General features: G+C 48.3%; 6 protein-coding genes across 6 annotated transcripts; 5 read left to right on the top strand and 1 right to left on the bottom strand.

Moving 5' to 3' along the window:
* Nucleotides 1-733: 733 nt before the first annotated feature.
* POL1 (DNA-directed DNA polymerase alpha catalytic subunit) lies at nt 734-5,500 on the top strand. Its single transcript, XM_020207761.1, has one exon. The coding sequence runs from the start codon at nt 1,173-1,175 to the stop codon at nt 5,457-5,459; it is 4,287 nt and encodes a 1,428-aa protein (XP_020064638.1). The 5' UTR covers nt 734-1,172; the 3' UTR covers nt 5,460-5,500.
* A 1,182-nt stretch (nt 5,501-6,682) lies between these two features.
* On the top strand, nt 6,683-8,077 carry SNF5 (Snf5p; the record flags this gene model as incomplete). Its single annotated transcript, XM_020209981.1, has 1 exon — nt 6,683-8,077. One exon carries the CDS (start codon nt 6,683-6,685, stop codon nt 8,075-8,077), a length of 1,395 nt encoding a protein of 464 aa, XP_020064637.1.
* A 601-nt stretch (nt 8,078-8,678) lies between these two features.
* Nucleotides 8,679-9,554, top strand: CANTADRAFT_6628 (NAD(P)-binding protein; the record flags this gene model as incomplete). Its single annotated transcript, XM_020210929.1, has 1 exon — nt 8,679-9,554. The coding sequence occupies one exon, from the start codon at nt 8,679-8,681 to the stop codon at nt 9,552-9,554; it is 876 nt and encodes a 291-aa protein (XP_020064636.1).
* A 541-nt stretch (nt 9,555-10,095) lies between these two features.
* On the top strand, nt 10,096-10,971 carry CANTADRAFT_90590 (1-acyl dihydroxyacetone phosphate reductase ribitol 2-dehydrogenase; the record flags this gene model as incomplete). Its single annotated transcript, XM_020211714.1, has 1 exon — nt 10,096-10,971. One exon carries the CDS (start codon nt 10,096-10,098, stop codon nt 10,969-10,971), a length of 876 nt encoding a protein of 291 aa, XP_020064635.1.
* Nucleotides 10,972-12,044: 1,073 nt separating this feature from the next.
* Nucleotides 12,045-12,860, top strand: CANTADRAFT_35620 (uncharacterized protein; the record flags this gene model as incomplete). Its single annotated transcript, XM_020208647.1, has 1 exon — nt 12,045-12,860. A coding segment is annotated over one exon (816 nt), but the record flags the coding sequence as incomplete, so codon positions are not given.
* Nucleotides 12,861-13,317: 457 nt separating this feature from the next.
* CTP1 (Ctp1p) lies at nt 13,318-14,588 on the bottom strand (the record flags this gene model as incomplete). The annotated part of the gene is made up of 2 exons (XM_020211713.1): nt 13,318-14,187; nt 14,571-14,588. The coding sequence occupies 2 exons, from the start codon at nt 14,586-14,588 to the stop codon at nt 13,318-13,320; spliced, it is 888 nt and encodes a 295-aa protein (XP_020064633.1).
* Between the last annotated feature and the right edge of the window lie 343 nt (nt 14,589-14,931).

The raw sequence follows: 14,931 nt of genomic DNA, 5'->3' as shown, positions 1-14,931 counted from the left end.
TGGCGGCACAAAGGAGTTTCCAGTTTAGTCTGTAGGAACCAGATTTCGTAAGCCAAAAAATTAGTTAATGTGATATACCACACAGTTCAAATGATATATTGGTCAGGTTTAACTAGCCAAGACTCTCGTACTTATCTTCTATGTCGGTGGGCGTGGTTTTTTAGCTGTCCCAGCCGCAGCTTTAATTTTCCCAATCTACAATAAATTACTCGAATGGCCCAATTTGCTTTTTTCACCAAAACTCTAATTCTTGGACGGAAACATGAAGAGAGGATAAAGTTTAAGAAAAGATAAAAGTATTTTCAGTCCAGAGAAGCTCTAGTATTGAATTAGTAGAGACCTGGCTTTAAATTTTAATAGAAGCTCCTGATATCGAAGAATGGATGTTAATTCGATCTATTAGAGCGGACACTCAGAAGCACTATATTTATTCTCGTGGTTTGTAGCCGGTGGTTTATCACGAAGAACAAATACGCGATAGTACAGTTATTACGCCTCTACTTGATGGATGTATCACTTTTCAAGGCTTGCTCGGCTCAGGTAGCAAAGTGACCCTGCTTTGAGGAGTTATCATATCTAATAGCGCTCCTCGACATTTCACATATATTAATAGTAAGTATTCCAAAGACAGCTCCCGGACTCTGAGGAGATCAAACCAGATAAAATGGAAAAAAAATGCAACGAGTTCGGGAGTACGTATTATGTTCACACTACTCTCGTATAAATTGGGTGCACGAAGATAACCAGCTAATGGAGACGCGACGTGTACTTTTGAACTACTGTAATATCCCATGTACCAGCTTGATAGTTCTCTATAGCAGGAATACTCCACTATAGTTGAAGATTTCTCGGACTCTACACCTGGCAATAATTTCTCTCTACTATTATTAATTACTCACTACTATTGGATACAAATATTCTCCACCATGGACTATTACTCCACCAAATTATCACTCTAACCAATCGGTGAAAATCCACTAGCCAGCCTTGCAGCCTCCATCTCCCTCCTTAACACCCTTAACATCCTTACCTCCCTAAATCCCATCTCCCCTTACTTCTATTACCCCCATTATCTCCCTCGCTTCCTCCCCAGTACTACATATAACCTCATCCCACCCACGCGCACCAGACGCGTCCATAACTCTTCTTCTCCTCCACTCTTTATCCACACCATGCTGTCCAGATCCCTCAAAAGAGACAAGCTCAATCAGCTCGTCCAGGCCAGAAAGGCTGGCTCCAGCAGGATCTTGGCTGACGATCACGACCTCGAAGACCACGGCAAAATCTACGATGAGGTCGACGACGACACCTATAGACAGACCAAACGCGACCAGCTCATGAACGACGACTTCATTGTGGACGACGATGGAGAGGGATACGTCGACAATGGAGTGGACGAGTGGGACGACTCCACTCGTCCCAACTACTACTCAGACGAAGAAGATACTGCCATTGGCAGCAAACGCGCTCGCAAACACAAGCCAATCAAGGCGGCTAAGACAGCCCAAATCAATAACTTCTTCAAGCCAGCAGCAGGCCAGGTCACCACCAAAAAGCTTGAGACTAACATCGACGACATCATTGACACTTACGACGACTCGGCACCCGTCAAAAGGCCCAGAAACGACCGCACCAACGTGTTTGCTGCCAAAAGTGCCCCCAAGAAGAGGTCCAAAAAATCGGTTTTCAGCTTCTCCACCACCGTCAAGAGGGAAAAGTCTTCTCTGGTGGTGCTGGACTCCGCCAACGACACCGCAGACACCTCGATGACCATCCACGACCAACCGTCGTCGCCCATCAAGACGTTGGAGCCGGAAGAGCCCAGCGAGAAGGAAAACATCGACCCTGTGCAAGAGCCCAGCAAGGACTTTGACGAGTCGGACTCCGACGACGAGGTCGTCACCAGAAGACCACGAGCAGCTGGCTCTGCCAGAAACAACCTCGCGAGCATCTCGGCGGTCAGGGCGTCCGAGCTTCCCTCGTCCTCTCCCTTGAAGTCAGGCTACAAATCCCACACCCTGACCATCCACACGGAAAAGTTGGACCCTTCCACGTTTGTGGGAGGCGAGGACGACTCCGACTCGTTCAAAATGTTCTGGTTGGACTACTGCGAGGTCGACAGCAGCTTGCTTTTGTTTGGAAAGGTATTGACCAAGGAAGGCACTCTCGTGTCAGGTGTGGTCCAGGTCAATGGCATTGCGCGTGAATTGTACATACTCCCAAGACCATACCGTGTAATTGACGGTGAGGAAGACAGCGACGATCCCATAGGGCCTATGGATGTGCATGAGGAGTTGATGCCTTTGCTTATGGACAAGTTTGACTTGGACCAAATCAAGGCCAAGCCAGAGAAAATGAAATATGCATTTGAATTACCAAACATCCCCAAAGAAACTGAATATTTGAAGGTGTTGTTACCGTTCAAAACCCCTAAGAATCGGACCTTGACATTGCCTTCCACTTTGCAGGGCCAGACCTTCTCCCACGTTTTTGGAGGAAACTCCAAGATTTTCGAAGAATTCGTGTTGCAAAGAAACATCATGGGCCCTTGTTGGTTGCAGATATCCAAGGGAAACTTCGGTGCTATCCAGAATACTTCCCACTGTCAAGTTGAAGTTGCCATCGACTCGCCAGCATTGCTCAAGCCTATCACTCACAACAGTCCACCTCCCCCTAATTTAACAGTGCTGTCTCTCTCGGTCCAAACAATCATGGATGCGAAAAAATCGAAACAAGAGGTTGTGGCAGTCTCAATTGCTACTTACTACGATCTTCCTCAAGACTCCCCCATCGATGAAAAACTTCAGCCCAGCGAATTAATTACCTTCATGAGACCAGTGGGCTCAGTTTCGCATCCACCTGGTTTGGAAGCATTAGCACAAAAGCAGGGATTTAACTTGAAGACTTGCCCTACAGAAAAGGTGTTGCTTAATGCGGTTTCTGCTATTATCAAGCGTTCTGATCCAGATGTGTTTATCGGTCATAAGTTGGAAGATATCTCTTTGGATGTGTTGGTCCTGAGAATGTACGACTTGAAGGTGGACACCTGGTCCACGTTCGGTCGTCGTAACAGAAAGGTTTGGCCTCAATCGTTTGCCCACAATCTTGCTGGTAGTAACAAGGCCTTCCAGATTAGGGAGATTTTCCAAGGTAGACTCTTATGTGATATTGCGAACGAGCTAGGTCAATCATTGACTACAAAGTGTCTCACCTGGGAGTTGCCAGAAATGTACCAAGTTGTGTGTGGCAAGGACATGAAGCCAATGGAAATCAACTATTTGACTCCCAACTTCAAGGAAAATATCAGTATGATTTTGATGGGCTTGACCGAGAATTCGAAGAACGTTCAAATCACTGCTGAAATCGCTTTCAATTTGCAGATCTTGTCATTATCCAAACAGTTGACTAACATTGCTGGTAATGCTTGGTCTCACACTTTGGGAGGTACTAGAGCTGGTAGAAACGAGTATATTTTGTTGCATGAATTCAAGAGAAACAAGTATATTGTGCCTGATAAGGAAACGCAAGCCAAAAGGCGTCAGGCCAAGGATGAAGAAGGAGCACCAAAAAGATCTAAATACCAAGGTGGTTTGGTCTTCGAGCCCGAAAAGGGTTTGCACAAGAACTACGTTTTGGTTATGGATTTCAACTCGTTGTATCCAAGTATTATTCAAGAATACAATATTTGTTTCACCACTGTGGATAGAGACGATTACAATAAGAACCCAAGTGACGAAACTGAAAGAATCACTTCTATTCCTGAAAAGGATGCTGCTGCCGGTGTTTTGCCCAGATTATTGAACACTTTAGTTACTCGTCGTCGTGAGGTCAAGAAGCTCTTGAAAGACCCCAAAAACACCCCATTCCAGAAGGCTCAATATGATATCAAGCAGCAGGCTTTGAAATTGACTGCCAACTCTATGTATGGTTGTCTTGGTTATGAGTATTCCCGTTTCTTCGCCCGTCCCTTAGCCTCCTTGGTCACCAATAAGGGTAGAGAAATCTTGATGGATACCAGACAATTGGCTGAATCCATTGGTTTGAAAGTGTTGTACGGAGACACCGATTCCGTCATGATTGACACTGGTGCTGATAATTACGAAGATGCCATAAAGGTCGGTGAATCTTTCAAGGTACTGGTCAATGAAAGATACAAGTTATTAGAAATCGATATTGATAACGTATTCAAGAGGTTGTTGTTACATGCTAAGAAGAAGTACGCTGCATTGAATGTGATGATCAACAGGGCCACCAAACAAGAAGAAACAGCTCTTGAAATCAAGGGTCTCGATATGAGACGTCGTGAGTACTGTCAGCTCTCCAAGGACATTTCAATGTTCATTTTGAACAAGTTATTGTCTGATTTGGACCCCGATCAGGTCATGAACGAGATTTGTGATTACCTTGAGCAGACTTCAAAACAGATCAAGAATAACGAGATCAAAATCGACAAGTTCAGAATCAGCAATAGGCTTTCCAAAGACCCCAAGGACTACGCCCAAGGAGCCAATATGCCCTCGGTACAAGTAGCGTTAAGATTGAGAGCAGCAGGTACAGTGGTGAAGCTGGGTAACGTTATGTCGTTCGTGATCACTGCTACTACTGGCAAGGATGACAACCTGTCCCCAGCTTCCAGAGCTAGACCTATGCAAGAGATAATGAAGAACCTTGCGTCAATGCATCCAGACCCTGACTTCTATTTGGAGAAGCAAATCATGGGTCCTGTCACCAGATTGGTAGAAAGCGTGGAGGGTGCAGATATCTCTAGAATTGCATTGGCTTTGGGTTTGGATACTCGGAAGTTCAGCTCTCGAGGTGACGCTTCTTCTGCTGTCATTCCCTTGGAATCCAATATTTCGGACGCCGATAGGTTCTTGAACTCGAGCTACTTGGTGTTGGAGTGTACCTGTGGAAACAGATTCAGATTCGGAGGAATCACTGCCTCCAGCAGCTACAAGGTGACCTCACACGGGATCGAGTGCTCCAAGTGCCAAACAGTCTTTTCAGGCATCAAGGTGGCTGCCCAATTGGAAAGAGCCATTCGTACCCATATCTCGTTGTATTACGCTGGGTGGCTCGTTTGTGATGATGCTGCGTGTGGAATCACTACCAGACAGATCTCTGTCTATGGAAAACGGTGTATTGGAGCCTCAGGCACTGCCCACGGCTGCAAGGGTGTGATGAACTTCAAGTACACCGACAAGGCCCTCTACAACCAATTGTTGTACTTCGATTCCATTTTCGATGTGGAGAAGGCAAAGCAGATGAAGTTGCGCCCCATTTACAACAGCTACGACCAGGACAAGGTGCCGGAGCAGTTATCTTCGGCATCAATCCACGCCTTGGCGGAACACAACAGACACTTGCTTGAAACGTGCGAGGGAGTGGTACAGAAGTATTTGGTGGACTGTGGCAGACGTTACGTCAACATGGGCACGATTTTTGGGTTTATGGGCTGAATGAATGCACAAGGTATATAATGTATAATATAGAACAAACGAGAACTCGTAGGTGGTGAAGAATCAAGCAATTAAAATGTTCCAATTAAGGGCCCATAAGATACAGAAGGAGGGTAGCAGAGTGTATTTGTAATTTCATTGACATCAGGGTACAATACCCTTGGAACATCCAAACGTTTTTTGCCAATTCTTCAGATTCGGCACAACACCAAGAGCTCAAGATACCACATCCTTACTACAACTCCTGCTTCCTGAGTAATATTCTTATTAAGTCCGTACCGTACTCCCATCACCATCGCCGAGCCCTCACTTACACCTGAAGTTTCTCTACCGAGGTATACAGTACAAGCAGTTACAGAATTCTTGCGTACCAACGAAGACGACTGCTCACACGCGAAGCCTACATCGTGGTTTCGGATAATATTCTCGTTCTTTAAGTATTTCCTCAAGTTTTCTCATACCGTCTTCCCATACCCGGTCGTGCGCCGCCCACCCTCACTCCATAAACAACTCCCACCACACCAGCTACTCCATGAACTTCAACCACCACCCTATTCCACCCCAACATGAACATACCCCCCCAAGACCAGCCCCAGCGCAATGTGCCGATGCTCACGCCTCAGCTTCTCGCCAGCTTGAACCCCCAACAGCTCCAGCAATTCAAGAGTCATCCTCAATTCCAGGAAATCATGAGAAATTACATCCAGAGACAGCAGGCGATGCAAGCGATGCAGCAGGGCCAAGGACAAAATCAGGGCATACAGCAGCCTGTGCAGCAGCCTCCCATGGGCAACAGCCAGGGACGGATGTCGATCAGCGACCAATCACAACAACCGCGTCCCATGCATGGAAACCAGGGAGTAATGGCGCCACGAGGTGTGCAGCACATGCCTCAGCAGGCCATACCGCCACCGGGGATGGCTCTGCAGCAGCTGTTTGCGCCCGTGGTGGGAGGTCAGCCCATGATGCCTCAGCAGGCCCAGGGTCTTCCTCAGGCACCACTTCCCACTCACCTTGGAGCCCAGCCTGGCGCTCATCCCATCATCAACGCCCAGCCCAGCATGCTGCCCCCTAAACCGGCCATGGGTGTGCCACAGCCAGGCCTTGGGCCCCAGGGAACGCCTCTTGGAGGACAGTCTATAAGCGCAGTGGCTGCTGCTGCTGCTGCACGCAACCCAAACTTACCACCCCAGTTCACCCCCGAAGTACTCAGCAGTGTGCCCATGACCACTCTTTCCAGCTTGCACGAATGGTCAGACAAGCTAAAGGCAGAGGGCAAGGAAGTCCCCAAGGATGTGGTCAACTACGAGGCTCTCATCGAAAAAGATCTGAAATTCGTGGAAGGCTACTCCAAGCAACTCAACAACAACAAGGCGTTGATGGAACGGTTGGGCAAAGATATCAGTGCCTACAATCACATTAAGCAATTGAGAATGAACGCGATAAACATATCCAATAAAGGACAATTCAACAACAGTATTTGGGGCGAAGGTTACCAAGGCTACGGTAACGGAATAACCAGCACAGCCACTAAATTGGTTCTTCCCGAGCGGGACTGGACAGATGATCAAATCAACAAGAAGGTGATGAAGAATATCGACAAGCCTCGTGACCTTATACCTATCCGTTTAGGCTTTGACCTCGAAAGAGACCGGTTCAAGTTGAGAGACACTTTCTTGTGGGATTTGAACGAGGAGGTGTTGACGGTGGAATCTTTCGCAAAGCAATTGGTGGACGACTACAAACTTATTGCGCCTGGTTTCTACGATACTGTCGCAGCATCTATCAGAGAACAGATTAACGATTATCAAAAGAACCCTACAAAACCTTTGGGGGAGTTGAGAATTCCCATAAAAATAGATGTGACCATAAACAACATTCAGCTTACAGACCAATTCGAATGGGATATTTTGAACTTCGAGGAAAATGATCCAGAAGACTTTGCAGTGATCATGTGTGACGAAATGAGTTTACCAGGAGAGTTCACCACTGCTATAGCACACACTATCAGAGAGCAAACCCAGTTCTTTCACAAGACCCTCTACATGGTCGGATACAACTTCGATGGCAGTTCCGTGCAAGAAGAAGAAATCAGAACCCATTTGTTGCCAGCATTGAGATTGGTGTCTGCAAACTACACGTTGATGGACGACTTTTTCTCCATCTTGAGAAATCCTACCACAGTGGCAGACTACTCGCCATCCTTGGTGAAGTTGAGTCAATTGGAGGTGGAGCGTTTAGACAAAGAGATTGAAAGAGAGAGTCGTCGGAAGAGACGACACAATGCCACCGAGCTGGAGCTTCCATCCACCAGCGGAAGAGGCACCACTTCCAGAAGAACAGCTTTCCATGTGGGTAGAGGAGGGCCCTCGTTGCCGGACCTTTCGGACTTGCCCAAGACTTTCCGCACCCCAGCACCCTCCAGTATTTTGCCTGGTGCCGTGGATTTGGGCGTGCCAGATATCTATGAATACACCGAGATATATGCCAACAAGACCCAGGTCAGAAACCCCGACTACAAGCCTCCACCACAACCCATCAAGGACCAGGTCAGGTATCACCACGACCCTATCCTCGGAAGTCTTTACGTGCGTATCAAGTTGCCCCAGAGGCGTTAAATAGTTACTTGCTAGACATGTAATATCTGTAATATCATGTACCATATTGAACAATGCACTATTTTCGGCCAAGGAACGGGCCCGAGAGCTTCTGTGCGGAGGCATTCATTGCATGTGATAAGCCATGGGAATATCTAAGTTAAATGGAGGAAGCTACACTTTCCGCCGCAGCATGCGTCCTGTAAGGCACACAGTGGTGGTGGCCCAAACTTTTTCATATTCACTTCCTAACAGAGTTTGTCCGAATCTTGCATGATGGTTAGTGGCACGCGTCATTTCCCCTGCAAATTGCGGGGTCCGGATGTGAACGCGGATAGACCGATGACATCTACGATGAGGAAACGGAACCCTCTGGCCTTAGCATGACTGGTCTGGTACTGCTGTGGCATTGTATCGGATGCACAGACTTCCAAATCGCAACCTCTGAAAACTGGGGCATTTTCATGAACCTGTCAATCTAGCTTCTATTTCCCGATCACGATGCGGGCACTCAGCGTCCAACACTCGCGCGTGCAGTACTACAGTGGCATATGCTTTATCGTATATAAAGGCTTGGAATCCGTCCATTTCCCATTCATTTTTCCATCGAAACAACGTCATCATGTCTCAAAAATATGCTTTAATCACAGGAGCGTCCTCCGGTATTGGCTATGCTGTGGCCTTGAAATTGTGCAAGTTGGGCTACAAGGTCTTTGGCTGTGCCCCAGAACCATTTGTGGCCGAAATGTTCCCATTGAGGGACGAGTATGGCTTGGTCCCCTTCGCTTGCGATATCACCAACGTTGAGGATATCAAGAAAAGTGTTGAGTTGATCAGAAAGATCTCGGGTGGCAGATTGGACATTTTGTACAACAACGCAGGTATTGCTCTCGGAGGCCCTGCTGGAGAAGTGGAGCCGGAAGAAGTGGAACTTGTTTTCAAGGTCAATGTCTTTGGCCACATCTACATGACGAAGTACTTTCTTGACTTTGTCATAGCTACCAAGGGAACAATTGTGTTCACCTGCTCTGTCGCTGCCAGGGTGCCATTGTCATGGACATCATTGTACAACGCTTCGAAAGCTGCCATTGACCAGTACGCCTGGAATCTCCATGCTGAAATGAAACCATTTGGTGTTCGTGTACACAGTATCGTCACTGGAGGTGTGGACACCGCCATTGGTGATGCCTCTACCAAGACTGCCAAGTTGGGACGTGAAGGCTCTAGATATGACGTGGAAGGTATTGATGAAAGTATTTTTGCTACTGGAAGAATGGCCAGAGACACCAAGTTTTCTCCAAACAAGTACGCCAACAATGTGGTCAGAGACATTATCAGGAAGGATGGTAGATTCAACCTTTATCATGGTTACAAGGCATACTCCCTCCATTTATTGAGCAGATTCGCCCCAGTGTGGTTTGTCGAGTGGGTTATTGCTATTTATTTCAAGCAGACCAAGGTCTTGAGGAACGTCAGAAGACAGATTGCTAAAAAGTAGAGGTTTTCTGTGGTTCAGTGCTGGAATAGTTACGGCAGCGAGCTGGGCCTTGCTTCGTTTTCTAATTTATTTAATACACGAACTACATTCCGAAGTGATCAAGTGTGTATGGTGAAGAGTAATGCCTGGAGGCATCTAGGACCCGAGTAGTCAGTCTCTGGTAGTTTAACGTATCAGTCAGTGAGTTCCATAATTGATTAACAAAAGCCCACACTGCAATACTCTTTGAAAATATAATCTGTTGGGAATGGCGAATGCCATACCTACCATTCTGTATTGCTCAGTCAGAGCATAAGCCTCCATGCCACCTTTTACTACCTGTCACCCGATAATTCTACTGGCCATTTCAAGTACCTCCTATCTTGTGGCCTGATAGACTCCTGGCCTGCCCATCACACCATGCACATATCCCCAACAGTGATTGTTTTGGGACTATCTCCGCGATTTTGGCCCTACCGTTGTGGACGTCATATCACATGCTGCGAAAAGTATGGGGTATAAGAGCACACTACACCCAGTTCTTAAACTGACATCAAGCAGAATGTCCCAGAAGTACGCTTTGATCTCTGGAGCATCCTCCGGTATTGGCTATGCCGTGGCCTTGAAATTGTGCAAGTTGGGCTACAAGGTGTTTGGCTGTGCCCCAGAACCGTTTGTGGCCGAAATGTACCCATTGAGGGACGAGTACGGATTAGTGCCCTTTGCTTGCGACATCACCAAAGTGGACGATGTCAAGAAAGCTGTTGAGTTGGTAGGAAAGATCGCAGGAGGCAGATTGGATATCTTGTACAACAACGCTGGAATTGGGGTTGGGGGGCCTGCGGGAGAAGCGGACGAAGACGATCTCGACTGGGTGTTTAGAGTCAACGTTTTTGGGCACATCTACATGACGAAGTACTTCCTCGACTCAGTGATTGCTACCAGAGGAACCATTGTTTTCACGTGTTCCGTGGCTTCCAGGGTGCCCATTCCATGGACAGGAGTATACTGCGCTACCAAAGCTGCTATCGACCAGTATGCCTGGAATCTTCACGCTGAAATGAAGCCGTTTGGCGTCCGTGTGCACAGCATTGTTACTGGAGGGGTGTACACTGCCATAGCCGACCCCAATGCCAACTCGCTCCACGATGGCCGGGCAGTGAATTCACGCTACCAGGGGGAAGGGTTTGCTGAGAGTATGATAGCCAGCAGTAGAATGTCTCGAGACACGAAGTACTCGACCCACCGCTATGCCAACAGCGTAGTGAAAGACCTTCTCAGGAAAAGTGCAAAGTTCAACCTTTACCATGGCTACATGGCATACACCCTTCACTTGTTGGGCAGATATGCTCCTGTGTGGTTCACGGAATTCTGTCTTGCGGTGTACTTTAAGCAGTTGCTGGTTTTGAGACGGATCAAGAGGGCCCAGTCTGGGTGAAGTTTGAATTTTGTACTTTTTGAATGATTAAAAAATAGTAAATGAGTTATGTTTAAAGAAAGATGTAGGGAGTGTATTGCCTACGATGGGCAAAATATTATTGTTGAAGAGGAGGAAAATAAATAGAGTAGGAATTGTAATCCAATCGTTGCAATAAAGTACTGGCATGATGAATGAAGTGCCTACTTATCAGATTTGACTACTTGAAAACATCAGACTGCTCAACAAGCCAGTTCGAATCTAAAAACTACTATTCGCATAATAAAAAGACGATTCGTTGTCGCAAATTTATTGACACCTTCTGTACTTAAATGAAAAGCAACATTAAGCTGAACATCCGTGCTTCCACTTCTTTGGCCCCGATAGTTCGAATCACTTCACCCCAGCCCATTGCACTGCCATATGAGCCATTTTCTACCACCACCTTCCGTCACGCGCTTCGCACCTGGCTGCAAATCACACTGCCACGCCCACCGCCAGTACTCTTGCATCCCCACCATCCACCCCACTACCGCACCACCACCAGTGACTCCCCTGTCCCTCCCCGAATCTCCCCAAACTCCCTACGCTCTCTCTCGCTCCTCCCAGTACCAGCATTCCCCTAACCTACCCACCCGTCCCGCGCACTCCCGCCACGCTCCGGCTTAGCCTCCACGCGATAATTAAACGAGGATGTTTTCCCTACAAATACTATTCTGCCACCAAACTATTCCCACCATTTCCCACCCTCCACCACCAGTCTCCCACCACATATACATCACATGGCTTCGCTGGACTACGGGAAACTCCACGAGTCCGCCAGGCTGTCGCAGGGACCCGAAAATGACCATCTTCTAGACTCGTTTGAAGGTGGCAAAGAGGACTACGAAGACGATGCAACTGCTACCTCTGCCAACGAATCAGGCCTGGAAGAAGACAACAGGTTGCTTGAAGGCACAGCAGGCGAGAGCACGGCGTCGCAGATTGACAGAGGCATCCACCTGGCGGTGGAGGACCCCTACCGAGTTGCGTCGTCCTCGTCCCAGTCGCTGGGCGAAGCGGCTGACTCCACCACCACTGCAGACATCGGTGCCTTGGAGCTGCAGCGTCCGCTCCGTGAGCTCACCACTAGACAGCGCATCCTCAACGTGTTCAACCACTTTGTTCCCATCAAACAGACCTACGAGCGCATCAACAACGGAATAACCACTGGACGCATGCAGGCAAACACCCCCGGACGTTTCATTGGCCAAGGCACGGACGGCGTGTTCCGCAACCTCATGGCAAAGCCAGACACAGAGGCAAACAGACAGGAGCAGGAGGTCCATCCTCCCACCTACGAAGAAGCAGCAGCAGACGCCTCTCCCGAGTACTGGGAGTCCACAGTTATCTCTCCCATGTACGAAGACGAGGTTTTCGTGGAAGGGTTGCCTGTGGGCAACGTCGCCAGTTTCGTGTGGAACGGGTTGGTGACGGTCGCGTTCCAGTTTGTGGGCTTCGTGCTCTGCTATTTACTTCACACATCACACGCAGCTAAGCAAGGGTCCAGAGCAGGCTTGGGTATAACTCTTGTACTTAGTGGGTTTGCCATGGTGCCCTCAAATTTCGGCCACGCAGATGAGTTGCCGGAACGGTACGTGCCCAACGACCCCAACACCTTCGATATCAACGGGTCACAGTCCATCAAGAGCGAGTACGTGGACAACTACAGCTCGGGGTTGTTCACTCAGAACACGGCTGAAGATATTAGCAACTTGGGAACCAATAGAACCCCCTACTTTGCATACGGACTCATGGCGTTCGGGTTGTTCATCATCCTCAAGTCGTTGGTGGATTTCTACCGGGTCAAGCAGATGGAAAAGGTCATTTTGGTGCCCCCTGGGCTGACCACCACCTCTACAAGTTCAACAAACGCTTAAGCAATGTCATTGATGGGTCCGACCATCTACAAGTGAGAAACACTTGGTCTCAATTATTGTCGATCTGACCACAACGTACGATGTGGCACAATATTATTCAACGAACCTGACTACTCATACTGGATAAAGTTGATCAAAACTGCTCAAGCAAATCCACTGACGCGACTACGTGTTGGATTGGTCTTACACAATTCCAACAGGAAGAGTAAAGTGCCCAGGGTATTTAAGACAAAAGTCGGGTTTTGTGATCACGCCCTACAGGGGAGCACTTAGACAATTGTCATTGACGGTCTGACCACCTCTACAAGTTTGACAGGAAACGCTTAGGCACAATGTTATTGAAGGACCGTGGATGAGCCATGGTCCGAATCTGGGATAGTTAATTATGCGGCAGCAATGCGGATGTTCCACCCCTGCCACGCTCGTGGGTGGAACCGGAATCTATGTATTAATTCATAAGAACCAACATCTTTTCGTAGATGGTGAACACAATGCCTCCACTCAACACCAACCTGCCCAATCTAGGAGTGGCACCTTTCCAGAAGGTCAACAACCCCTCGTCACGGAAGATCTTGACAAAGCAGTCAAGCGTGGACTTGTACTTTTTCTCGGACCCCAACGCCTGTATTCTGGTCTTGACGGTGTCTATAGGCATGGTGGTGTAGACGGTAATGATGCCTGCGAACGATCCCACGGCAAACGTGGCCACTGAGCTCAATGGCTGGTTGGCTGGCGTGCCTGAAGCCTGCTGGATCATGGTCTTGATGGCATTGTAGGACCCCAACCGCACTGCCTGGTTGGACGCTTGTCTTAACGACACAGGCACCACTCCTGCGTACATTCCCCTGATTCCGAGGTCCCGACACAACTTGACGGTTCCAGACACCAAACCTCCCTGGTACTTTGGTTTGGCACTTTGCTTGTCGTCGATCAACGCAGTCTTGATGGCTTCGAACGGAGTCACGGCCACCACCGACTCCAAGAGCCCAGCACCCAAACCTGCAAGCACGCCTCGAGGACCAGAGAGCTTGCCATTCTTGTCAGCCAAAAGCGCTTTGATGGAGTCGAATCCGAGAAAACGCACAGAGGCCTTGACAGTGTTTCCCACCACGAACGCTGGACATCCCACGTATAACGCACCGGTTCCTTGGGTCTTGGCTACGTTGTAGATCAACACCAACGGGTTCTTGGAGGCCTTGGACGACTTGTCGATCAACTGGAGTCTAGTTTTCGCAAACTCGAACGGGTATGTGATCACACCCTCGATGGCCCCGGCAGTTCCACCGGCAATGAACGATTTGACGGGATCGACTTTTTTCTGGGGTTAGTTGGGGAATTCAGTTGTGGTAGCTGGTAGGCAGAGGCTGTTGACTGGCAGTTGAGCTCCAATTAGCTGTTGAACTCCAAATGTGCTGTTGAACGGCTCATCAACTCCAAATTGGCTCTTTTCAAGTGTCCAGATCAAAGAAATAGCAGAGATGGGCTGAATCGCCTCCCATCACGCAGATGACAACTTGGCCTGCTGTTACCAGCGGCAAAATCACCATTTATCATTTGACGCTGGTGATTGCAACTTCTTGCCAAATTGCAGCCTTAGGGCAATTCCCAGTGGCTATTGTGGGCGTGTCTGGCATTGACACCTCAGTCCGAGCCACAGAACAGTCCCTGTGTGTGCCTGGCTACCTCATGGAGAATACATACTTTTTCAACGGTAGTCATTGTGGAGTAAGTAGAAGTAATAAATTTTCGTTTTTCATTTCCGACCGGAGCTATTGCGATATGGTGGTGAGTCAGAATAAGCGCGGTGGTGGGCATGTGCCCGTAAGGAAGCCGCGGTGCGGGAAGCGGTGCGAGCAGCATCCCATTTAGCGAGAGCGAGGAACTTTTCTGGGACGGTCCTCCACGGTCCAAGACGTTTTTGGGGGCTACGTAGGGAGCTTTTGGGCAGAGCTCTATGAAGGTTATGCTTCGAATGAGAGCGTTTTGGTACAGTACAGATATGTGTGTTTGATTTAGGGCTATGATGCTCTTAGATGCATTGGTACTGTTCCGCTAGGTGCAC

The sequence above is a fragment of the Suhomyces tanzawaensis genome (genome assembly GCF_001661415.1).
Source record: "Suhomyces tanzawaensis NRRL Y-17324 unplaced genomic scaffold CANTAscaffold_4, whole genome shotgun sequence".
Classification (NCBI taxonomy): Eukaryota; Fungi; Ascomycota; class Pichiomycetes; order Serinales; family Debaryomycetaceae; genus Suhomyces; species Suhomyces tanzawaensis.
This window is presented reverse-complemented; position numbering and strand designations above follow the sequence as displayed.

Bases quoted from the DNA above. Each gene is read 5' to 3' on its own strand.
- POL1 (XM_020207761.1), top strand. From the start codon at position 1,173: ATGCTGTCCAGATCCCTCAAAAGAGACAAGCTCAATCAGCTCGTCCAG.